The 25,666-nt window shown below is 41.5% G+C and overlaps 1 protein-coding gene across 2 annotated transcripts; it reads left to right on the top strand.

Moving 5' to 3' along the window:
* Positions 1-45: 45 nt before the first annotated feature.
* tmtc4 (transmembrane O-mannosyltransferase targeting cadherins 4) lies at positions 46-25,666 on the top strand. Of its 2 annotated transcripts, none has more exons than XM_056289718.1 (19): positions 46-254; positions 369-453; positions 637-839; positions 3,538-3,653; positions 3,965-4,181; positions 5,046-5,136; positions 11,632-11,732; positions 12,004-12,096; positions 14,241-14,402; positions 15,307-15,509; positions 16,540-16,714; positions 17,421-17,552; positions 17,759-17,838; positions 17,980-18,087; positions 18,781-18,922; positions 22,028-22,142; positions 23,992-24,104; positions 24,293-24,362; positions 25,411-25,666. In XM_056289718.1, the coding sequence occupies exons 3-19, from the start codon at positions 678-680 to the stop codon at positions 25,557-25,559; spliced, it is 2,229 nt and encodes a 742-aa protein (XP_056145693.1). In that variant the 5' UTR covers positions 46-254; positions 369-453; positions 637-677; the 3' UTR covers positions 25,560-25,666. The 2 variants fall into 2 exon arrangements, with proteins under 2 accessions (XP_056145693.1, XP_056145694.1); XM_056289719.1 differs by having other exon boundaries at positions 46-270.

The raw sequence follows: 25,666 nt of genomic DNA, 5'->3' as shown, positions 1-25,666 counted from the left end.
CAGGAAGTGATCGTCGCTCTTGCGTGTGTGTGTGTTTACCTGGTGATTACAGCAGCCCTGAGTTTTCTGTTCGCTCGTTTTATCCGACCGGTTTATGTTTGGGCAACATTCAGGTTTCGTCCACGGAAGTAAATGAAAAAAAATGGAGTAAATCGAAATAAAATGCGTCTATGCAGCGATGCTCTGAAGGAGAAATCATTTAAGGAGCCGCATGCAAAAGATTCCTGCAGACCGAGTGTGTGTTAGATGGAAAGGTAACCAAAACACCAGGTACCTCCTCTGATGGTGTGATGCTCGGTAACACGTTTTTTATGTAAACCTGCCTGTTGTCTTGTTTTGTTGTATTATTTATATGTGCACGTTTACAGCGGGAACAGCCAGTTGGCAACGAGGCTGAGAGGGCAACCATGTCTCAGAGACTGGGCTCTCTAAATGTGTCCTGCAAAATATAAGGTATGAATCCGTCCTGTGTGTGAAACGTTGAATTTGTCACAAAACAGTCAGATAGTTGTATTTTGTGTAATGGAGCAGCGTACGATTTGCATGGAGAATGTCGTTCAGTTGAATTGTTGACAAGTCAAACAAAAGAGATGTTGTTAAATCACCTTCATTGTAACTGTAGTAATTCCTTTCAAGGACTGGAGGAAGATGCAGAATTACCGAAGACCCAATGCACCATGGCGCTGTCAGAAGTTTATTGGGACCACCACATCCCCCTGCCCATACTCACCTCCAGCCATGCAAAGATCACAGTGGCTTTGGTGGCGCTCCTGTGTTTCATCAACAGTTATGATGGACAGTTTGTCTTTGACGATTCAGAAGCGATCATCAATAACAAGGTAAAGTTCCTTCATTTCTAAATATGTGTGATACGTAAACACACAGCCCGCCTCTGCTCGAGGCCCTCACCTACTTTGTGACACCAATCCAGAATCAGAATCTGTTCTATTGCACAAGTAATATTATACATATGAGGACTTTGATTTGGTGGGTGGCTCTGGTAATGAAAAGACAAATCACATGGCACCACAGTTTTCTAGAGTACAATCTTAAAGTAGGCATGAGAAGTAACATGAATGAGTTTTTCTGTTCAGTGTATGAGGAACACATAGAATAGTAAGAAATCGGAATATCAAAGACATAATGATCTGACATTTTTAATATTTGAAAAAATGGATATCGTGGTTTTTGATCAATCAATCAAAAACGTGTTTATCAAACACATTTCATACGTGTGCTTAACATTATAAGTGCACAGAATTACATGTTTGCGTGGGTTTCCTCCAGGTGCTCTGGTTTCCTCCCACCATCAAAAAGACATGCATGTTTGGGTTAATACTCCTGTCTGTGTCCCTGAGCAAGGCAATGGAAAGAAGAACTGGAGTTGGTCCCAGGGCGCTGCAGCTGCCCACTGCTCCTATACAATAGGATGGGTTAAATGCAGAGAACACATTCATTGTAAGAATACAATGACAAAAAAGTGGCTTTCTTCTTCTAAAAAAATACTAGTGCAGCATTCATGTTTAAAAATATTGTACAGGGCAAGATCTGGGTAATATTGGCCTGAGTAAGTGATGTAAATAAAGTACAAATTATTAGGGTATATAATGCCAAGTACATTTTAATATTAAGCTTATAACATAGCCCATAACAGTGCGAGCTGTGTAACAAGGGCATCATTGAGTATACAGTGCATCCGGAAAGTATTCACACCCCTTCACTTACCCCACATTTTCTTATGTTACAGCCTTATTCCAAAATGGATTAAATTCCTTTTTTTTTCTCATCAATCTACACACAATACCCCATAATGACAAAGTGAAAAAGGTTTTGTAGAAATTTTTGCAAATTTATTAAAAATAAAAAACTGAAATATTGCATGTACATAAGTATTCACACCTTTTGCTATGACACTCAAAATTGAGCTCAGGTTCATCCTGTTTCCACTGATCATCCTTGAGATGTTTCTACATCTTGACTGGAGTCCACCCGTAGTAAATTGAATTGATTGGACATGATTTGGAAAGGCACACACCTGTCTATATAAGGTCCCACTGTTGACAGTACATGTCAGAGCAGAAACCAAGCCATGAAGTCAAAGGAATTGTCTGTGGACCTCCGAGACAGGATTGTATCGAGGCACAGATCTGGGGAAGGGTACAAAAAAATGTCTACAGCTTTGAAGGTCCCGAAGAGCACAGCGGTCTCCATCATTCGTAAATGGAAGAAGTTTGGATCCACCAGGACTCTTCCTAGAGCTGGCCACCCAGCCAAACTGAGCAATTGAGGGAGAAGGGCCTTGGTCAGGGAGGTGACCAAGAACCTGATGGTTACTCTAACAGAGCTCCAGCGTTCCTCTGTGGAGATGGGAGAACCTTCCAGAAGGACAACCATCTCTGCAGCACTTCACCAATCAGGCCTTTATGGTAGAGTGGCCAGACGGAAGCCTCTGCTCAGTAAAAGGCACATGACAGCCCGCTTGGAGTTTGCCAGAAAGCACCTAAAGGACTCTCAGACCATGAGAAACAAGATTCTCTGGTCTGATGAAACCAAGATTGAACTCTTTGGCCTGAATGCCAAACGTCACGTCTGGAGGACACCAGGCACCTCTCATCACCTTGCTAATATCATCCCTACAGTGAAGCATGGTGGTGGCAGCATCATGCTGAGGGGATGTTTTTCAGCACAGGAACTGGGAGAATAGTCAGGATTGAGGGAAAGATGAATGGAGCAAAGTACAGAGAGATCCTTGATGAAAACCTGCTCCATAGCGCTCAGGACCTCATACTGGGGCGAAGGTTCACCTTTCAACACAACAACGACCCTAAGCACAAAGCCAAGACAACGAAGGAGTGGCTTCGGGACAAGTCTGTGAATGTCCTTGAGTGGCCCAGCCAGAGCCCAGACTTGAACCCCATTGAACATCTCTGGAAAGACCTGAAAATAGCTGTGCAGCGACGCTCCCCATCTAACTTTACGGCGCTCGAGAGGATCTGCAGAGAAGAATGGGAGAAATACCCCAAATATAGGTGTGCCAAGCTTGTAGCTTCATACCCAAGAAGACTTGAGGCTGTAATCGCTGCCAAGGGTGCCTCAATCAAATATTGAGTAAAAGGTGTGAATACTTATGTACATGCAATATTTCAGTTTTTTATTTTTAATAAATTTGCAAAAATTTCTACAAAACCTTTTTTGCTTTGTCATTATGGGGTATTGTGTGTAGATTGATGAGGGAAAAAAAGGAATTTAATCCATTTTGAAATAAGGCTGTAACATAAGAAAATGTGGGGAAAGTAAAGGGGTGTGAATACTTTCCGGATGCACTGTAAATACCTGTCCTAGTAATGTGGTTGTGAGGTTGAGGGTCAGGGTGAAAGTGAGAGGTGAAAGCATTTTGGAGTTATTGCTGAGGGCATCCAATGGGGGACACAAGCCGGTCATTTGCCTTGTTGTTTTAGTTGCTACTCAGTACCGTTATGCTTTTTGTACAGATGGTTGCTAATGACGGCTGTCTGATTTTTCTGTCATGTATTCCAGGATTTGAGACCAGAAACACCCCTCAACAACATTTGGGGCAACGACTTCTGGGGAAGCAACCTGAGCAGCAACTCCAGTCACAAATCCTACCGACCCCTCACAGTCCTCACCTTTAGGTAGTGGCCAGCACACATTCATAAGTTGATGGTACACTTAATGCCAATTGCCAATAGCAGCTGCCATAGTCCACTTACAGAGTTATTTAGGCCTCTTTGTGGTGTTGACAGATGACCTTGTTCCATTGGTGGGTAAATGCACCCCAGACGCTCATGTTCATACACAGTGATGCTTTCTATTTTCTCCATCGTCTCATTACTATCCACACTTCATTTCAGACATCACAGATTTACATTCAGTTCATACTATCGCCTCTGCGTCTGTGCTTGACTTCATCTACTGCATGAAAGTTTCGCTCTCATTGATACAGGCTGAACTACCTCTTGGCTGGAGGCCTCCACCCTGTCGGCTTCCATGTACTGAACATTATCCTCCATGCTGTCATATCAGCTGTGATGATTGACATTTTTGCCATATTGATTGGTGGCCTGGCGTATGATAAGAGGGGGAGGATAGTGAACCACGCTCCCAAGGCCTCTCTCCTGGCTGCGCTGTTTTTTGCAGCGCACCCCATCCACACAGAAAGCGTGAGTAGAGATGTTTATGGTTCGGAGGCTATGGGACAATTTAAATAATTTCCTTCTGTGTTGGGCATACAATGAATAAAGTTTCGAAGCGGGCTTACAACTATATCAAAGGGAATGTTTTTGTGCATGGTCACAATGGTTGATATATAAAAAACAGTTATCTGATTACACCCAATAATGTCAGCCCTAATTATTGTCTGTGCAAACAATGTGGCCATGCCTGTGGTTTTGATATTAAACATTCAGTAGATCCATGCCAAGAACAAAAGCCTTGTCTCGGTTGGGAGTGTAGGGCCAAAGTATGTGTGATAGCGTGGCCTGACTATTAGCAGTATTGGGATGCTTATTGACCTGGTGGTGTGTGTGTGTTAGCTCTAGAGCCTGGCTGCAAGGCAGAAGCTCATTCTCTCTGTTCTCTTTAATCATGGAGGGTGAGGGCTAGGGGAGACCTGCGGGGTGGAAGGCAAGGCAGGCCGCTAGCTTAGGCCTGCTGTATTTATCAAAGGAAGGAGCCCCAGGATCCCAGCCATACTGTACCCACACACTGTAGAACACACACACACACACACACACACACACACACACACACACACACACACACACACACACACACACACACACACACACACACACATGCACACGCACGCACGCACAGGCAGGGGCCGGGCTGGTAATGAGTGATTCTTCCATCTCTGTTAATAAGCCTCCAGTAGGAACAGAATACTGATGGTGATATCATAAATATCATAATTTTTTTGTAGGAATCAAAAATAAAAACAACAGCTTTATCTAAAGTAGTAATGTTTCCATGTATCCGTGTATTTCCTCTCTCTGTCTGTCTCTGTCTGTCTCTGTCTCTCTCAGGTGGCTGGTGTAGTGGGTCGAGCAGACCTTTTGTGTGCGTTGTTCTTCCAGTTTTCTTTCCTCACCTACTGTAGAGCCTTCCATATCAGTGGTGGGTACATTTCACACAACCGTTCATTCACCTGTGTGTGCACTGCACTGTGTTGGCAGAGCACGCTGGAAGCAGTGACATCATCAAAATAGTCTGTTGCTGAACTAACAACAATGTCATCCATTCCTCTCCATTTTCACTTCCTTTTAACCACTGTTGTTTATTGCTTACATGTGAAGATACAATCCTGAAGATCTTCATTTTAAATTTAACTTTCTGTCTCCTACGTACGTTTGTTAGTGTTTGAGCTCCATTCAAAATGAATGAGAGTCAGCAGTGCTGTTGATTCAGAAACAAACAAAAAACCTGGTTGAACCTGCATTTTACTCACTTATGTTGTATTATCTATTGGTAAAAGTCTTCTACCAGCTTGTTCTGTCCTATATGCTTGTTGGAAGCAAAAACTTCACTTCTTCTTGTCACAACCTGGCTCAAAAGTATGTGTAACAAGAGAGGGAGACCACACAGTCTTTAAAATAACGCTAAATGTTTTAAACAAGCAAATTAATAAGCAATACAATAGGGTGTGTCTGTCAGCAGGTCAGTATATATGCAGGGTTTGTGTGAGTGGTGAGGAGTGTGTGTATGAGTGGGTGCATGTGTATGAAACACGAAGTACAAACAAATGAAAATATCGGTCGGCAGGCTAGGGGAAGGGAGGAAGAGAGGATCTTGCAGGTCTAATTTATAGCCTCCTGAGCCCAGCGTACTCAGGTGTGTTGCATCTCTGACAAGGTCTCAGGGCCACTCATCAACTTCCTGGAACAAAGAGAAAAAACACAGCCAACAAGAAAGTCAAGTCAGTTTTATTTGTATAGCCCAATCTCAAATTATTAATGTCCCTCAGGGGGCTTTACAGCAACACAACATCCTGTCCTTAGACCCAAACAAGATAGGGCCAAGAAAGGACAAGATAGGGCCAACCCTGAGGCCATCATACTCCCCCCTTTAAGATAGAGTTCCTACCCTGGACCTTACACAAAGTGCATTAACCTATTTACTTTACAAACAAACTTGACAACTTTAGCTTTATGATGTTTAAAATGAGATGTGCTTGACCTAAACTCTACCAAAAACACCTTTACACAACTTGAAAACTCGTCCCCGCTCCAGACTCAGCGTCTCCAACCTCAGCAACCTTGGCACCTAAGAACAATTTAACAGGAAGGGAAACAGGCTGCAGAGGACAGTGTTGAAGATACATTATTAGTTAAGTTGTAAAGAGTTACAAAGGTGCATGGGACAAGGCATTGGCCATAATATTTTCTTTGCCCTTAATATGCTGGATGTCCAAGTTGTAAGGCTGCAGACACACTGCAAGCACTACATGAACCTCTGATTTGGGTCCTGCAGAGAGTTCAAAAAGTTGAGTGGGTTATGGTCAGTAAATACTACAACTGACATTCCAGAGTTACGGTAGACATGGAAGTGCCACAAAGTCCAGATTAATGCCAGTGCTTCTTTTTCTACCACAGAGTAATTCAGCTGGTAGGAGTTGAACTTTTTGGAAAAAAAAAGAAGATAACTGGACATTTAATACTTTCTCAGCTTGAAGGTGTTCGGCACCTGCTCCAATATGGCTTACACCCACTTGAAGCTTGAAAGGCTGATCCAATTAGGGAGCTAACAGTATTGGAGAAGAACACAACAAAGATGTAATGTTGCCAAAAGCTGGCTGACATGAGGAAGACCAAATGAATTTAGTTTTTGCCTTCAGCAAGTCAGTCAGAGGAGCCACCACAGTTGAGAAATTCCACCAAAAACAGCAGTTATAACTGACCAAACCCGAAAACCTCATTTGTTCCTTTTTAATGGTGGGAACAGGAAACTCATCAATAGCTGAAACTTTGGCCTAAACAGGCCTCGACTGACCCTGACCCACAACCTTACCAAGATAAGTCACACAGGCCTTTGGAAAAGCTCATTTCGTTAAGTTTACATTCAAATTTCAAATACGACTTAAATGATCCTCCCAGGTATTACTGTATATCACTCAACCCTTCCTCCTCTCCCACTGCCTCTGGACATGCCATCCCCCTCTCCTTTTCCTTCTCCCAATAGTAGCATAGTTTCCACCGGCACCCTGTTGGCCAACAGTACTGGTGGTGGTCGTTGGTAACCCGGGCCTCGACCAATCCGGTATGGAAATCTGATTTATGATCCGCATATTTGATTTGGTAAAGTTTTTACGCTGGATGCCCTTCCTGATGCAACCTTCCCCATTTATCTGGGCTTGGGACCGGTACTAAGAATGCACTGGCTTGTGCATCACCAGTGGCTGGGTTATATTATTGTACATCCCCACATCGTCTACATATGCAGTGCAACTTTCAAGTCCATTAGCGGCCATATTCATGAGTCGTTGAAATGTAGCTGGTGCATTACGTAAGCCAAAACCCATGACTCTGTAAGAGACCAGGCCAGATGGTGTTATGAAAGCAGATATTTGTTGAGCTCTTGGGGTTAACAGCACCTGCCAGTACCCCTTTGATAGATTGAATTTACACACATACTTTGCTGCACCAACTTGGTCAATACAGTCCTCGATACGAGCCAATGGATAGGAATCAGGCCTTGTCACATCATTTACTTTGCGAAAATCTGTACACCACCATGGTGACATCAGATTTTTCAACGAGCAAACATGGAGAAGCCCAACTACAAGAAGAGGGTACAGACTATTTACTTAATAACGTCACCATTAATTATTTTTCGTTTCTCTTCAGGGACTCGATAGAATCTTTGATGAATTTGTTTTGCATCACCCACGTCAATGTCATGTTCAATCAGATTCGTTTTTGAAGGCGTGTCCCCAAATGATGGATGGAATAATGGCATTTTTTATTAGTTTAGCCAGCTCAGTGCACTTTTCAACTGTCAAGTGAGCCAACAAAACAACTAAATTTTGAAGCGATTCAGAGTTCTTCAAACAACGATGCAGTAAAGAATCATCAGGCGCTGCCCCCCCCCCCCACTAAATGCTGACTACTACAAGCAATCAAAACCGGACACACTTCTGAGGAAGAGGAATCTGAGAAATCAGACTTAACCTGAGGTGATGCCTGACCATAATATGGTTTATGTGGCAAGGTTAGTTTCTTTTCCTGAGGTCTGGAGTAGCAATTAGATAGTTTTGTTCAGACAGCTGACACAGTACAGTATTAAGGCTCAACAAATTTTGCCTGGAATAGTGACCCCACAGTCGGCACCAAAGCGAGTACTCGGTCACCTTCACTGAACTCAGATGTCTCAGAACACTGGTCATACAAATGCTTCATCCTAGACTAAAATTTTGCCAGACTGCTCTAACAACATGCTCTAACAGTTGCTCTAACACCATCAGATCACACAGACATTTAAAAGTAGCAACCTCCAATGCAGAACGTCACCTGTTGAAATGTTAGGTCCCTTGAAAACTCAGCATATGATTGCTTATCAGACTTCTTGCAGGACCTGAAACATTGCTGATAGGCCTCAGGTACCAACTCAAAAGCTTTCAAAATTGCATCTTTAAAAATAGAATATTTCTGGCTGTCAACTGCACTAAACGCTGAATAACTTCTTGGCCTTGCCGGTCAATACCAGTTGCAACATAACTACACGGTCAGCCTCAGGCCAAACTCTCACATTGGCAACACGGTCAAAAACGGGGAAAAACAATGTCTGGTTCTCTCTCATCAATTGTTGGTACTACATGCAAATTACCCACCACATCAAACATTTTCAAACTTTGTGAAACAGATTCTACGGACTCATCTAAACACTTGGTATCAACATTACCCAACAGCTTACCTGCCTTAATTAGGTCTAACTGGTACTGTTGCACCTATAATTTTTCCTTTTCCAAAGACCGCCTTAGCCATTCCTTCTCTATGCCCATTTTATCCCTCTCCATTTGTGAGAGCAACAACTCCTTTTGCTGCTCAAATGTGGAGAAACCACAGACTCACCATCACTGTCACTTGAACCGTGTTTCCACTGCAGGAACTTTCCCCAAGAACTGCGAACCTTTTGAGGAACTCAGTGCATTTCCACCGCAGAGACTAGGGTCTAAATTAAGGTCCGGGGACACTATTTTACCCCCCCCCCCCCAAAAAAAAGTCCCTGCTCGGGGTGTAGTACTTTCCAAAAGTACATGAACTTTGGGGGTGGGGCTTGCAGCGCTGAACATTTCTGATTGGTCGAATACTCACAGCATCTTCTTTCAACTGCCATTTTTTAAAATGTGCAGCCACAAACCAGGGCTGCCGAAATCATTCACTCATTCACAACTCCCTACTTACTATCTAGAGAGTTCTATGGAGGGGACTATATAGTGAGCTCATCGGCAAAAGGAAAAAACACCTGGTTACACTTTACAATAAGGGTACATTAATTAACATGAGTTAATGCGGTAAAAAGCATTAGCTAACAGTTCATTAACAATTAACTAAGCCTAGTAACATTAGTTAATACAGTAATAAGCATTAACTAACCCTAACCATATACAATAATAAGCATTAAGTACTTATTAAAAATTTCCCATGTTATTTGTTAAGGGTTTACAGGTTAATTAAGGTAATAACTAATATTAGTAAATGATAAACACCATTAGTAAATGATTACTAGACACATTAGTTAACTGTTAGTTAATGCATGTTACTAGTTAATTAATGTACCCTTAAAGTAAAGTGTAACCAAAACACAGGTCATTTTCTCTGCCGTTAATTACATCATTGCTGTCACACAATTATAACATACCTAATCAACGTTGGCTGGTGGACCATCCATAATAAATATGGGCATGTATTTTTGTGCTAAATACATGATATTATACTGAGTGTATTTTATCAAATTAATAAATACAAAGTACTTTGTGGCCATTTGTGTTGTGATGCTCTGCACACATTAAACATATTATTTTCACACTATTTGTCTCGTGCCTGTTGTCATAAGGAAAAAAAAACTATATTCCATCAAAAATACTTATTAATAATACTGTTTATAAAACAGCTTTTAGAGCTCTATGAAAATGCCACCCAATATCAGTCTTTAATTTGCTTGTTGTCGCAATCAACTATTTTTGGTTAGGAGAAGAAACAGAATTATTAGACAGAGAAAACAAATGTGCTGCTATAAAACAGCCGTCGCTTTTTCATACACCAGCAGACTAATTTGCCTAATCTTCGTGGGTCTTTAGACCGTGGTGGAAACACAGACAACAATAGGCTGAAGGAACCTTTTAGTTTCTTGAAAAGTAGTTCCTGGGACTAAATGTTTCGGTACTTTGAGTGGAAACGTGGCTTTGGACTCTTTAGCATAACCAGCAAAACACAATTTTTCCATGAAAGCAGCCCTCAATAACCCTTTAATTTCCCCCTTTAACCATTTCTCTCCAACTTCAGCGTCATAGTGCTCAGCAAGCTTCAAAAGTTGCTTGTTTTTGTACAACTAAACAAAAGTTCACCAGACAGAGACTGAACAAAGCTAGCCACAATATCCGTAACAGGACAGTATTGATCCTCGAGGTGCAATACAAATTAGAGCCTTCCTGCTAACGACCTACCCAAAAACGTATTAATCTCAGCCCTAGTCTATATGCCGTAACTTACAGTGGATATTTATGCACTATAAACCACCAGAGCGAGGAAGGAAACTGCACAAACGGCAACCCCCTCGAGTCCAGCGATGTGCCCCTGAGACAGCTACTCTGTTTTCACTGCAACAAAACGTCCCTTCATCCTGCCAGGGAAAGCTCCGATTCTAACATATGCACACCAAACAATCAGCACTGTCAATATACACAACTGACCAAGCAAAGCAATAAACCATGCAGGAACCTTAACCAAACTAACCAAACCTATGTATACACGGACAAACGTCTCTGGGTCTGTTGGAAAAAGCAGTGATTCGGCCTGGATTCGCCTCGTCACGAAAGTGCCGAGGTGTCTCCTTTGAGACTGCCGGCCGGAGAGATGCAGTTGGCGAATGCATACGGTACGAGGGTGTGTGTTTGAATTAGAATAGAGAGCGATTGGCCACTAAATTGGGAGAAAATCAGAAATAAATTTAAAAGAAAAAAAAGCCTCCTGAACCCAATGTGCTCAGGTGTACTGCATCTCTAACAAGGTCTCAGCTCCACCCATCAACTTCCTGGAATAAAAGGGAAAAAACACGACCAACAAGGAAGGACAAGACAGGGCCAACCCTGAGGCCATCACATTCTTCAAACTCAACATTACCTGCCTTCTTCTTCCTCATTTGACTGCTATGATGAAGATAGAAAACAATATGCACCCTATAATTTTTCCTGGCAAAGTCCTACCAGACACTAACCATCAAAATGAGCCACTACTAAAGGGTTCAGAATTTGGACTTTCACACTAGCATTCGTCTCTGATACGCCAAAGTATCAAAAAGGAAATTTGTGTGCATTCAGATCATTGTATGGATTGTAGCTTTAATGTTGAAATCTGCTTAACCGACTTGGTGTGTGTGTGTTTCCTGTTCCCTCAGGCAGTGATAGAGATGAGAGGTTTTCCATCCATTGGATTGTGGTCAGCCTCTTGCTGTGTGCTGCAGCCATGCTCTTCAAAGAACAAGGCATCACAGTCTTGGTACAGCCATTAATGTAACATGATCTAAACCCATATTCATCAAGAGTGGTAGAGAGGCAGCCCTGTGCTGAGACCACTCAGTCTCTGAAGTCATAATGAAGTCATTAAGGACATGACACCGGACTAGTGAGCTGTAATCTCTGCGCCAGCTGCAGAAGTTTGATGAAGACCTGCATTTTGCATGTGTGGTGGGAGCTGAAGATGCATTTCACTGTGCTGAGTGTTCCTGACCCATATCCTCCTCCCTCTGTCTCTGTGTGTTTCCACTCAGGGTGTGAATGCAGCCTTTGATCTCCTCCTGATCTGTAATGTTAATGTGTATGAGTTTAGCCAGAGGGTTCTCCTCAGGAAGAAACTGGTAGAGGTAAGTTTCAGTCACTCATATTCACCTGTTCCACTCTTCCCTGAATGATTTACAGTGGATTCAGAAAGTCTACACACACACCTGTTAAAATGACAGGTTTTTGTGATGTAAAAAAAAAAAGAAACCAAGGTGAATCATTTCAGAACTTTTTTCACCATTAATGTGTAATTGCAACCTATAGACATCAAGTGTGGGGGAAAAAAAAAGAAAAACACAAAATGTACAATAAACTTATTGCATAAGTGTGCACATCCTTTTATAATCGGGGATGTGGCTGTGTTCAGAATTAACCAGTCATGTTCAAACTCGTGTAAAATAGTTGTTAGTGTACACCTGCCATCAATTAAAGTGACTGTGATTAACCCCAAATAAAATTCAGCTATTCCTGCCTATTCATGCTACAAAAGCTATGGTTCACAAAGAGCTTATTAATGGGATCTCATTGTTGAAAGGTATTGATCAGGGGAGGGGTACAAGAGAATTTCCAAGGCATTAGATGTACAATGAAACACCGTGAAGACAATCATCAACAAGTGGAGAAAATATGGCACAACAGTGACATTATCAAGAACAGGTCGTCACTCCAAAATTTATGAGATGAGAGGAAAACTGGTCAGGGAGGCTGCCAAGTGACGACATTAAAGGAGCTGCAGGAATTTCTGACAAGTCTGATTGCTCCCTACATGTGACAACTCCCTCCTGTAGTCTTCATATGTCTGGGCTATGGGGTAGAGTGGCAAGATGGAAGCCTTTTCACAAGAAAAAAAAAAAACAGCATCCAAGCCTGACTGTATTTTGCAAAAAGATACACCCAGTCTCCCAAAACCATGTGGAAAAATGTGTTATGGTCTGATGAGACCAAGGTTGAATATTTGGCTGCAATTCCAAAAGGAATGTTTGGTACAAAAACAACACAGCATATCCTCAGAAGAACACCAGACCCACGGTGAAACATGGTGGTGACAGCATCATGCTTTGGGGTTGCTTTTTTTCAGCTGGAACTGGGACTTTAGTCAAGGTGGAGGGAATCATGAATAGCTCCAAATACCAGTCAATTTGGGTGCAAACCCTTCAGGCATCTGCTAGGAAGATGAAGAGGAATTCCCCCTTTCAGCACGGCAACTACTCAGAGCATACATCCAACGAAGGACTGGCTTCACCAAAAGAAGATCAGCGTTTTGGAATGGTAGCAGCAGCCCAGACCTGAATCCAATAGAAAATCTTTGGGGTGACCCGAAGAGCACTGCACAGGAGATGCCCTCACAATCTGATGGCTCTAGAACATTTATGCGAGGAAGAGTGGGAAAATATTGCCAAGTCAAGATGTGCCAAGCTGATAGACTCTTACCCAAAAAGACTGAGTGCTGTAATAAAATCTAATAGTGCGTCAACAAAGTATTAGCTTAGGGGTATAAACACTTACGCAACTAGGTTATTGTAAGGTTTGTATTTTCCTTTTTTTTCCCCTAAAATGTTTGATTTTTTTTTCGCTTTGTTTTTAATAGGTTGCAATTTCACATTAATGGTGAAAAAAGTTCTGACATGATTTATCTTGGTTTCATTTTTTACATCACAGAAACCTGCCATTTTAACAGCAGTGTGTAGACTTTAGCCACTGTAAACACATTAAAGTTACATTATGCAAATTTGGCATAATAGTGGTGCTTTTTTTCTATGAGCAGTACTTCCTTGATGCTTTTCAATATATATCGCAGGGCTGCAGAGAAATACAGTAACAGAGACTTGATGCCAAATTATGTACTTTCGTCGATCGCAGTGTATTAGCCTATTCAAAACTAGTGAAAATACATTAGCGCATCCTTCCTTAGTGTGTGAGAGCTGTCTTTGATACTGTCAATGGCCAGACTAGACACATGCATGATATGTGATATACAAGAAAAATGTGAGAAGGCTGGCTGTATGAGATGGCCTGAGATTCTAGCAGTGAAACTACTTGGTGTATTGAATCATCAGTGGGTTAATTAAGAACACTTGATTAGTCTAAAAGAAAAATAGCATAGTGTAGCTTTAACAAGTCATCAGATTGCCTTTGTAAGTCCGACACATTGCACCCATGAAGCTGTGCTTGCAGCTGCCACGCTAGCAAGAGCCGCGATTATCTCTCCGTTGTGTTTTTGTGCCAGATAAATGAGATTTTGCGAACAGGAGTCCTCACAAGATTGATTCTTTTGGCTCTGGGAGGAACCTCGATGCTGTATGCACGCTGGAGGATTATGGGTACCGGACCGCCAGCATTCACTGAAGTTGACAATCCTGCTTCCTTTGAAGAAAACATATTTTTGAGAGTGAGTGAGCTGTGTGTTTCCTTCAGTTTGATAATACATCATGAAATATTGAAAATGTGACTGGAGTATAATGCAATAATTAATAGAAATGAAAATCTCATTTACTAGTCATTCTAGGATTAACACCTAAGGCTGTGATCATATTGGATGTGTTATTGGCAGTGGGAGGTCAATTTTTCTAATTGTTTTCAGTGGGTTTGAAGCATTAAGCTCGCTGTTCACATGCCCTTTGCGCCGCAAATTTTCTCTGTCCAGCGTGCTGTGTGGTGTTTGGAGAAATACCCGCAGCGCCTGAAGCTGAAAAAAGTTCAACTCTGAGCAGAAAAATGTCCGACATTACCACCGCTTTTTCTCTGCTGTCCAATCAGAGGAGCGGAGGGGGGTGCCTTCTCCAGTGAACTGTTTAAAACAAAGATGGAGGAGAAAGGGCTGAAGGGAGGGATCTCAGCCTCTCTGTGTTTTAGAGAAATAAAAAAGTACTATGGATAATGGAAACAAATAGGTGGTTTAACAATATAAGAAGTAATGCTAGGTCAGATGGGTGGAGTTGTGTAGTTCACTTATCGATAACCCTGACACGCAAGTGAGTGACAGCTGATTCTGTGGCTGCCTAGCTACACCAAGATGCCACTCCTTAAAACATGTCCAGTTTAATCGGTATCAGGGCTGTCGTAAAATTTAAAAAAAAAGTCATTGTGACATGTCTCATGTTAAAAGGCATCCAACGTAATCACAGCCTAAGATCATCTTTTCCTCTGGGTCTTCAACAAGTTTAGTCCAATTGTGAATCTTTCTTATCCAGTTAAAACGCACTGACTGACTGCTTCTGATTTGAAATGCCTCTTTTCCTCCTTCCTGTTCCTTCTTTCATCCAACATCCATCCTGCTCCTCTTTGATTGGCAGATAGTGAACTATAATTACTACTACTCTCTGAATGCCTGGCTGCTGCTGTGTCCCTGGTGGCTGTGTTTTGATTGGTCCATGGGCTGCGTGCCGCTCATTAAGTCCGCCACTGATTGGAGGATGGTGTGGCTGCTGCTGCTCTGGTGCGCTCTGATAGGCTTGATAAGCCAAGCCTTATGCTCACAGGACAGCCAGAGAAGGAGGTAAGAGAGTGCAGCCGTCTCACAGCCGCTGTAGATGAGAAGAAGTCCGCATTGGCCTCTCTAGACTCTTGATTATGAAAATTGGATCATGCCCACTGCAGTGTGACCACAGCGTCACATCCCAATTGCTGTTAGAAAAGACTTAAAAAATCTTTTGATTCGGAAAAGGGATAGATGTGTGCATTGCAAGTTCAGTTCAGAGTTAAGGACTGTTTTTGTTGAGCCAACACTTCTTAAAGAAACAGCATCAGTTGTGTACCAAAATCTGACCTACAGTTCCCTCATAAGATCCGAAGGCATGGTAGACCATAATAAAACTGCCAGTCTGTCCATATCCCGTGTTTCTCTTGTTCTGTACGGTATTCAGCTGGAAGGTATTTTTTTATGGGTCTTGGAAAAGCTCCTCCCCCGTAGTTCTGACTCCTCCTGGTTTGTACTTTTACCATACGTAGACAATAAATACTCAACAATCCACTGCATTCAGGCTTTGGTGTATATTTGCATTTGCTGTCTTGAAGTGTCCTATAAAATACTGCCTCCCTACATTACTGTTGCTATATGTTAAAGTTGAGTGCTGCCACCATTATGGGTTCAAGTATTCAGTGTCACGTCAGCACAGTGAATAAAATAAGAAGTCTGTAGCTGACATACCTTTTAACAGATACAGCTGTGCCTGGTTGTTGTTTCTTTACAAAGTGGAAAGTGGGTGGTCCTCCACAAAGTTTAATCCGTAGAAACACTTCTGAAGGTTGAAATTGGATTTGAGCAGAGGGATATAAAATACTTCTCCTCCAGCCATGCAGGATAACTGTTTAACACATTTCTCGATAACACAGTTTCACAGTTTTCCATTATTTAGCTCTCTTTTTTTTTTATTAGTCTGGCATTATCTATTGTGTGTTGCCCCAAAGCTGCTCTTAGTGGGGTGTCAGATGTCGGAGAAAGTAGAGACAAAGCGCTTATTGTTGGATTGCTGTTTCAGTTATATTTTGCAAATGTTCAATTGTTTGGCCTCTTCCACTTCTGGTAGGACATTGAGCCTGGGTCTGGTGCTGCTGGTGGTCCCGTTCCTGCCAGCCTGTAACGTCTTCTTTAGGGTGGGATTTGTCATTGCTGAGAGAGTCCTTTACCTGTCGTCAGCCGGCTACTGCCTGCTGCTGTCCTTTGCACTGGGACACTGCTGCTACCAATGGACCAAATATAAAGTATGACCATGCAATACCATATCATACCATACTATATACCGTACCATACCATACCATATAATACCACACCATACCAGACCACAACACATCACACAATACCATACCATACCTTACCACACCATACAATATACCATACCATACAATACCATACCATACCATACCATATCATACCACAACACATCACACAATACCATACCATACCTTACCATACCATACAATATACCATACCATACCACACCACACCATACCATATACCATACCTTACCACAACACATCACACAATACCATACTACACCATACCACCCCATACAAAACCATGAGCTAGAGCCTAGTGCTGGTATCAGTTAGGAATTGAGAGATCTTTCACTGGAGTGAATATGTAAGATAATGTGGGATTCTAACTCGTGACATTCAGTTATGAAAAATTCAAGCAACAGGTCACCCTGCCAGGAATTCTTTAATTTTAATGAACTGACCTCTAGTTGATTCAGCTGCAGTGAATCACTGATGACACTGGGCTCAATAGAAATGAGAGGAAACAGACAAAAGAGAATAGCCGGTGACTCACCTATTAAAAGGAACTGCAGGCATTTTCCTCCTCTTAATTATGTTTCACAGTCCTATTTGTGGTCTATTCCTTCTCTTGGCTGCAGAACAGGTGATTTGTATTTTTTTTTTTTCATTGTTCATATCGTGCTGTCTCCAGAAGCTACTGTGTGTGGCTATGCTGGCTTTGCTGTGTCTGTATGTGGCTCGGTGTGCACTCCGCAGTCACCAGTGGAGGTCAGAGCAAAGCCTGTTCACCAGCGCCCTTTCTATCTGTCCACTCAATGCCAAGGTAAACGTGAAATAAAACTAATATGGCTTTGCCTGGTTTTGTGTGTAATTGTAGAGACAATTCATTGACATTTTTATGTGTGCATGCTGAGCATCCATATTCTTTGTCATGATAAGACAATACTGTACTGTTCAGCTTTGGTAAAGTTCCTTTAGTATTGCTGTTGTGTGATGGACATGTTTGTTTGCTGACACCTCACCCTGCAGGTCCATTACAATGTTGGTAAAAACCTGGCTGACAGAGGAAACACTAGTGCCGCGATTAAATACTACAGAGAGGCAGTAAGGTATGTCCTCTCACGCTGTCAAGTTAGCAAGCCACCTAGCTTCTAACAGCAAGAAGCAACCTGAAAAAATGTTGAATTCTGCATGTGTGAAAATGTGATGTGTCCCATTCAGTGTTGACTGAAGGTTTCTGTGTCTTTCAGGTTGCATCCTACATACGTCCACGCCATGAACAACCTCGGCAACATCCTAAAGGAGAAGGACGAGCTGGTGGAGGCAGAGCAGCTCTTGTCCAAAGCTGTAAAGATCCAGTAGGTTTTTTACCAAGAGAAAAATACAGGGCCTGTTTTATTTAGGTTAACCAGCCAGTTCCACATGTTCACTTTGAAACAGTTCATGCTACAATCTGCGGATGTTCTAGCAAAAAAATGTCCTTTTGGTATGGTCCATTATACTTTTTGAGACTTTAGCTGATTCATAAATATCCATGTTAGAATGCTTCTGTGGTTGCTCATTTGAATGGTCAGTGTTATATGGGATTTTCCTGGAAAAAATGAAATGGTGCATAGCATTTTGTATCTTGAATCATTTTACATTTACACATTTTCTCGTGTAGGAGAAGATGCTTTTATCCAAAGCGACCCAAACACCTTAGAAGAAGGCAGGTAGTACTGAGTGTGAAGAAGTAGTGAAATTGTTGCGTCTAACCGGCATATATGAAAGAACAAGCTGGTAGAAGACCTTTACCAACAGATAGTACAACATCAATAAGTAAAACTCAGGTTCAACCAGGTTTTATGTTTGTTTCTGACACAACAGCCCTGCTGACTCTCATTCATTTGGATAGGATCTCTGGCATTTAGAGTGCTCAAACACCAAATGACGATCTTCAGGACTGTGACTTCAAATTTCTAACAGTTGAATTTTCCTATTTCCAATGCTGAATAGAGCTGAGGCTGAGAAAATTCATTAATGAGATTTTTTTTTTTTGTTGATCTTGTCAGGCCTGACTTTGCTGCAGCTTGGATGAACCTGGGTGTAGTCCAGAATAGTCTGCAGAAGTTTGCAGAAGCGGAGCAGAGCTACTGGAATGCGATCCGCTTCCGGAAAAAGTACCCAGACTGTTACTACAACCTGGGACGTTTGGTGAGGTTCCTGTTTCAAAGTTAAATAACTTGATAAAAACTGTCAAAAAATAAATAAAATAAAAAATAAAAACAAATTAAAATTAAAAAAAGTTAAAAACAATTGACTATATTCGCTAAAAAATGAAAAATGTTAACATTAACCTTAACCCTAGGGATTAGCCCTAAAGAAAAGAAGGGCATCCACCTTCTATTTTATACTTTCTTTTAATTTTTGGTAAAAATTGTAAAATATTTTAAATAAGAAAAGCAAGGTTAAGATAAATATTTTATTCAGTTTTGTGTAAATTTTCTGTTTCTCTATTGGTAATATGTTGCCCAGAACTGACACCTGGATGTCCTATTGAATGACCTGATAAGGACAGTCCATTAAAGAGTTTAGAGATACTGAACTTTAAAAACAAAAAACTAAGCGTTACTGTCAGGTGTTAACAGCAAATGTTAGGGATAGGCGTTAACACTTAACCCTAACAGAACTTTTTTTGGGGATATATATATATATATATATATATATATATAGATTTAGTTAAATGAACGGAACTGTATATAGTTCCGCTCATGGTAATGCAGAGCTCCAGAGAGAAACAAGCAATTCATGGTCAAACACAACTCAATTTACACGTTCCATGATTGAAAAGGAGCAGGGAGAAGAAAATATTAATTTACCTGCCCCTTACTCAAACCTAAATAAACAACAGAATAGATGATCTGTCAGTCAGTTACTCAACAACTAATACTTACAGCAACGTGATAAATGAAAAAGAATCAAAAAGCCATACACAATAATTCACCATCAACTGAAAACCCATTACCTGACAACTCCATATTGTCTAATTATTCTTTCCTTATAAATTTTTCAAACTGAAAGATATTTATACAACCCTTTAGAGCGTTCTCTAAAGAATTCCATAGTTTGATGCCACATACCGAAATACACATCGAAATACACATGCTTTAAAGTAGTACGTACATGCATACTGATGTTTAAAATTAAATTTCCTTCTATGGTCCTCATCCTCTGAACTAAAAACAAACGTTTTTTTGTAAATCTTCTGGTCATACTGTGCTTTTTGCCCTGTACATAACTAAAAATGTCTGTAACTCAACTAAATCTTTAGGTTTCATTTATCTTGACTTAATAAACAGTCTGTTGGTCCATTGGTGTGTTCTCTTGGGTCCACTTTATGAATAATTCTTACTGCTTATTTCTGTGATATAAACAATGGCTTTATGTTGCTCATATATGTGTTGCCCATCATTCCACACAGTAACTAAAATATGGCAAAATAAGTGAACAGTACAGAATTCGCAATCTAACACGTACTTTCCTTGGTTCAAAACAGAAATATCCGTATGCTGTATGAGATTTCCATGTCAGTTTGTCATCCATTATTACACCCAAAAATCTAAACTCGGATACTCTTTCAATATCAACTCCATCTATAGACAATAAAACATTTTCATCTTTTTTCTGTTTAGCAAAAACCATAAACTTAGTTTTGTTCAAATATAATTATAACTTATTTTCATCAAACCATCTTTTCAGTTTGACCATTTCATTTACAATGCTTTCTGCTAAACTTTTTAAGTCATCTCCTGAACTAAAAAAATAAAACATAGTGTCATCCGCAAACAAAATAAACTGCAACATCTTTGACACTTCACATATGTCATTGATATATAAAATGAAAAGTTTCGGCCCCAACACCGAGCCTTGTGGGACTCCACATTCAATCTTCATGCACTCAGATGTATTGCCAGCAAACTGTACAAATTGTTTTCTGTTATCTAAATAACTGCTTAACCAATTTAAAACTACTCCTCTCACACCATATGTATGTAGTTTAGCAATTAATAATTGATCTTGTGTCAAATGCTTTTTTAAATCAATAAATACACCTATTGTGTATTTCTTACATTCTATTGCTGCTGTAATCTCTTCCATTATTTTCATTAATGCTAAAGATGTAGATCGATTTGTCTGAACGCCATACTGACTCTCACTCAGCAATTTATTCTTTTCAAGAAAAGCGTCTAATTTTTGTACAAACAGTCTTTCAAGCACCTTGGAGGATTGTGAAAGCAAAGACACTGGTCTATAATTAGTAAAGCTGTGTTTATCTCCCATTTTAAAAAGTGGAATAGCCTTTGCTGTTTTCACGCTGTCTGGAAAAACACCAGAGCAAAAAGAAAGATAAAAAATATAGCTTAGTGGTTTGATTATGTAGTCAAGTCTTTTTCACTATAATCATGTCGATCCCATCACTGTCAGTTGACGTCTTGTTTTTGGATTTTGCTACAATGGATCTAATTTCATTTTCACTCATATATATATACACACACACACACACACACACACACACACACACATATATATATATATATATACATATATATATATATATATACGGGAGAAAAGATACTTTTTTCCTGTATCCGTGTTGATATTCCTCTCCTCATTAGTCGAGCACTCAACACCATTGACGGTTTCGGAAAAAAACGCTATATATATGTGTGTGTGTGTATACTATATATATATATATATATATATATATATATATATATATATATATATATATATACACATACACACACATACACGCATACACACACACACACACACCCTTTTTGAAAGGCTGGCAAATTTGTGTCTCGGGGGGTCCAAGTAGCGTAGTGGTCTGTTCCGTTGCCTACCAACATGGAGATCATCTGTTCGAATCCAACATGTTGCCTGCGACTTAGTTGGGCACCCCTACAGACACAATTGGCCATGTCTGCAGGTGGGAATCTGGATGTGGGTATTTGTCCTGGTCGCCGCACTAGCGCCTCCTCTGGTCGGTCGGGGTACCTGTTCAGGGAGGAGGGGGAACTGGGGGGGAATAGCATGCTCCTCCCATGCGCTACGTTCCCCTGGCGAAACTCCTCACTGTCAGGTGAAAAGAAGCGGCTGGCAACTCCACATGTGGTAGTCTACAGCTCTCCGCGGATTGGCAGAGGGGGTGGAACAGAGATCGGGATGGCTCGGAAGAGTGGGGAAATTGGCCAAGTACAATTGGGGAGAAAATCCCCAAAAAATAAAAAAAAATTGTTGTGTCTCTCTTGGCAGTATGCCGACCAGAACAGACACTTGGATGCTCTGAATGCATGGAGGAATGCTACAGTACTGAAACCCGACCACAGCCTCGCCTGGAACAACATGGTTATCCTGCTGGACAACACTGGTACACACACACACACACACACACACACACACACACACACACACACACACACACACACACACACACACACCCATACCTGTGAGAAGTAGAAATCATACTGAGTGGAATTCAGCAGAAACTTGCTAATTCACCACAGACATGAATGTGTGGACTCACTGTAAGGCCGGGACGGAGAGCGATGGTAGCCGAATTCATCAGAGCACCTCGGCTGACCTTTTGTGTGGTGGAAGATGAATTAACACAGCCTGCCTACAGTTCTTCCTTTCCTTTTTTTGTATTTAAACAACACACACACCACATACACACACATACACACACACACACACACACACACACACACACACACACACACACACACACACACAGATACACCCTCCTTTTACCAGACCAGTCTCACACACACACACACACACACAATGCATGGTCACTAATAAAACTAAGCTAATCATACTTCAATCATTAATTCCAACAGAAAGCTTTTTTCTTTTTTCTTTCATTAAACAGAAGTCTTCTATAGGAGTAGACTGTTTAAAACTGTTTTATATATATTTTTTGAAAACTGCAAATTTGTCCGCTTTCCGGAGTATTCAATACACCCTAGCAATATATTGTCTTTCGTCCGATACAAAAAGATGGTATTGCTTCGTTGTGTTTGCTTTAGTTTCTGAAGAGCGCTCTGTTCTCAGTACAGTGTGTTCCACCGTTTACAGCCAAGCAAAACACACACGCGGCTCTGTGATTTTGGCAAGGGAGGAAATCTAAGCAACATGATTAGAACTGGAAGACCGGGAACCAGCAATGCTTGAAATTTATGTATTAAAGCTTTGTGTGTGGAGTTTTTAAAGGCACTCTTCCCTGCCGTGTGGAGAATGCTGTGATTTCCAAACACTGGAGCCGTTTTGTCAGAAGCCGCTCCCGAGGGGGCGGGGTTTCCCAGGAGGACGTTGGAACGGTCCAATCAGGGCCCAGTCTGTTTCGGATCAAACGTGGGCAGACACAGCCCATGTTTGATTCCCCCCCCATCACCCCCCACACACACATACACACACACACACACACACACACACACACACACACACACACACACACACACACACACACACACATACACACACAACTCACTCCAGAGAACATCTACCCTTCTCCCCCACTGCCCACAAACAAACATAAAAAACAATAGAAGAACAATGGATGTCAGTTGAAAAAAAAACAGCAAGGGTTTTTTTTTTTTTTTTTTTTTTTGCTACATTCTGCCTCTGGTGTTGATCGCACTACAAAGACAAGCCAGAATCATTGTACATTTAGACACACACACACACACATTTACTCATGTATGCAAACTTAAGAGCACTCCTAAGAGCCCGGGACATGACTCAAGACATGACTGTCATTGATTCTTGTCTTTCTTCTACTTTCTCTGTCTCACTCACCCATTCTCTCTTTCCCTCTCTCTCTCTCCCTCCATCCCTGGCCAATTGTCAGATAGGTCTCTGACAGAGATCAATAACCCAGTGGGCCTTGTGTTCAGCCTTAATTAGGAGACTAAACCACTCCTCCATGCGTGGAGAGGGAAAAACTCTGCTCTCGACACCACTGACAAATGAAGCAGACACACTGAGTCTCCGTGTCCTGGCTCTTATCACCGTTATATCAGACTTTTTTTTTTTAAGTATACGAAACTACTGTCCAGCTAAGAAATATTTGTATAATACCTCGAAATGTTTTTAGAGTATGTATTCTGTTGGGTTGCCTGTACCTTACTGTCATTCTGTCTGTTGAAGTTCATGTAATAAATATCACAAAATGATCTCTTCTCACTTTTAAGTCTGTCTATTTGCTCACCATGCAGGCAACTTGGGCCAGGCCGAGCTGATTGGTCGAGAGGCCCTGAAGCTCCTCCCCAAGGACCACACGATCATGTTTTCATTGGCCAATGTCCTGGGAAAGCTCCAGAAATACAAGGTCAGTTTTCATAGTTTAATTACTGATTATGCCATTTCTCTCTTTGTGCATGTTGATTTTTTTTTTTTACCTCTTATTTTGTTATTTTTCTGTATTTGCACAGCCACTCTTCTCTGCCTGTGTATGGCTGTGGACAGATGTTTCCGGAACAATAAGGACTGTTTTGTTGACTGTGTGTCTCTTCACAGGAGTCAGAAGGCTTCTTCCTCAACGCTCTGAGGATCAACCCAAATGCTGCCAGTTGCCATGGCAATCTGGGTAAGACCGCAGCATGGCGTTTTGGTCTTACACATATTTCATACTCGGTTTGTCAGAGGATCCAGGAGTGCACAATCATCGAGTCAGAGGAAAATATCTGGATGCTGTCCCAGCCCAGATTATATAAAACGCAGGCGCCTAATGAACAGTACTGAAGCGGGTGATGTTTAGACATTCAGAAATTAAAGTGTCGTCTTTAGACGGCCATTTGGACAAGTGTCCGTGGCCTGATGGCTGTGGAGGTAGCTTCATCTAATAGTGTAAAACCTTAAAGAATCGCAGTTCACTGTCTGGTATTTTTTTACTACTTTTTATTAGTCCCCATAGAGAAATGATGCTCTGCATTTAACTCATCCTAGCTGTGTAGCTAGGAGCAGTGGGCAGCCGCCGTGCAGCACCTGGGGACCAACTCCAGTTCGTCTTGCCCTGCCTTTGTCAGGGGCACAGACAGGAGAATTAACCCTAACATGCATGTCTTTTTGAACCTTTTAATGCCAAGCTGCATTTGAGCATCGTGTACTCATGGGCATGAACTCCAATCGAACCTTTAACATGAATCAAAGCTTTCTGTACAAGCCTTCCTTTGCTCATCACACAAAAACTGTGGTTGTTTTTCTGTAACTGTCATGGCCACTGTTTGGTCTGTTGGTTGTCAGAGTGTACCATCATGTGCTGTTGAGTGAGCCTGATACCCTTGTTTTTCCTGCCATTAAACCTTTAGTTTCAACTGTTGCCACTGCTCAATTCCTGCAACTGCCCGGACAGTAAAGTGTTGTCAGCTAATGTCCATCAGATGCGAAGGAGGAGAAAATGGTTTGAAGTTGTATTTTTGGTTGTTCTACCCCAAACCCCCACTTCTCTCCCCTTGAAATCTTCTGGTTTTCTGAACTTTGTCTGTATGGAGGAAGCAAAGCAAGGATTTTTGGCAGTTTGTGTTGTCACGCCCTAATGTTCTGTTTCGACCGAATGTCCGTCATAAGGAAAGGAAAGTGTCTTCTCAAAAAGCCGGTTTCAGCTCGTCTCTAACGGTTTGTCTGTCTCCTGTCAGCCGTCCTGTACCACCGCTGGGGGAAACTGGAACTGGCAAAGAAACACTACGAGCTGTCTCTGAAGCTGGACCCCGAGGCCTCGGGCACCAGAGACAACTACAACATGCTGCGACGCAAACTGGACCACAGCAAACATGGGGTACGCTGAGGGCTCCCACCCCACCACGACTTTCCATTTCCTGTTTGATAGACTCTCCTGTCACCTTAATCGACTTTGTACCGGTTTAATTGTTTGAAAATAAAGACAAGCTGTGT

This window comes from Lampris incognitus, chromosome 11 (assembly GCF_029633865.1).
Source record: "Lampris incognitus isolate fLamInc1 chromosome 11, fLamInc1.hap2, whole genome shotgun sequence".
NCBI lineage: Eukaryota > Metazoa > Chordata > Actinopteri > Lampriformes > Lampridae > Lampris > Lampris incognitus.
Note: the sequence above shows the minus strand (reverse complement) of the source record. Positions and strands in the feature narration are given on the sequence as shown.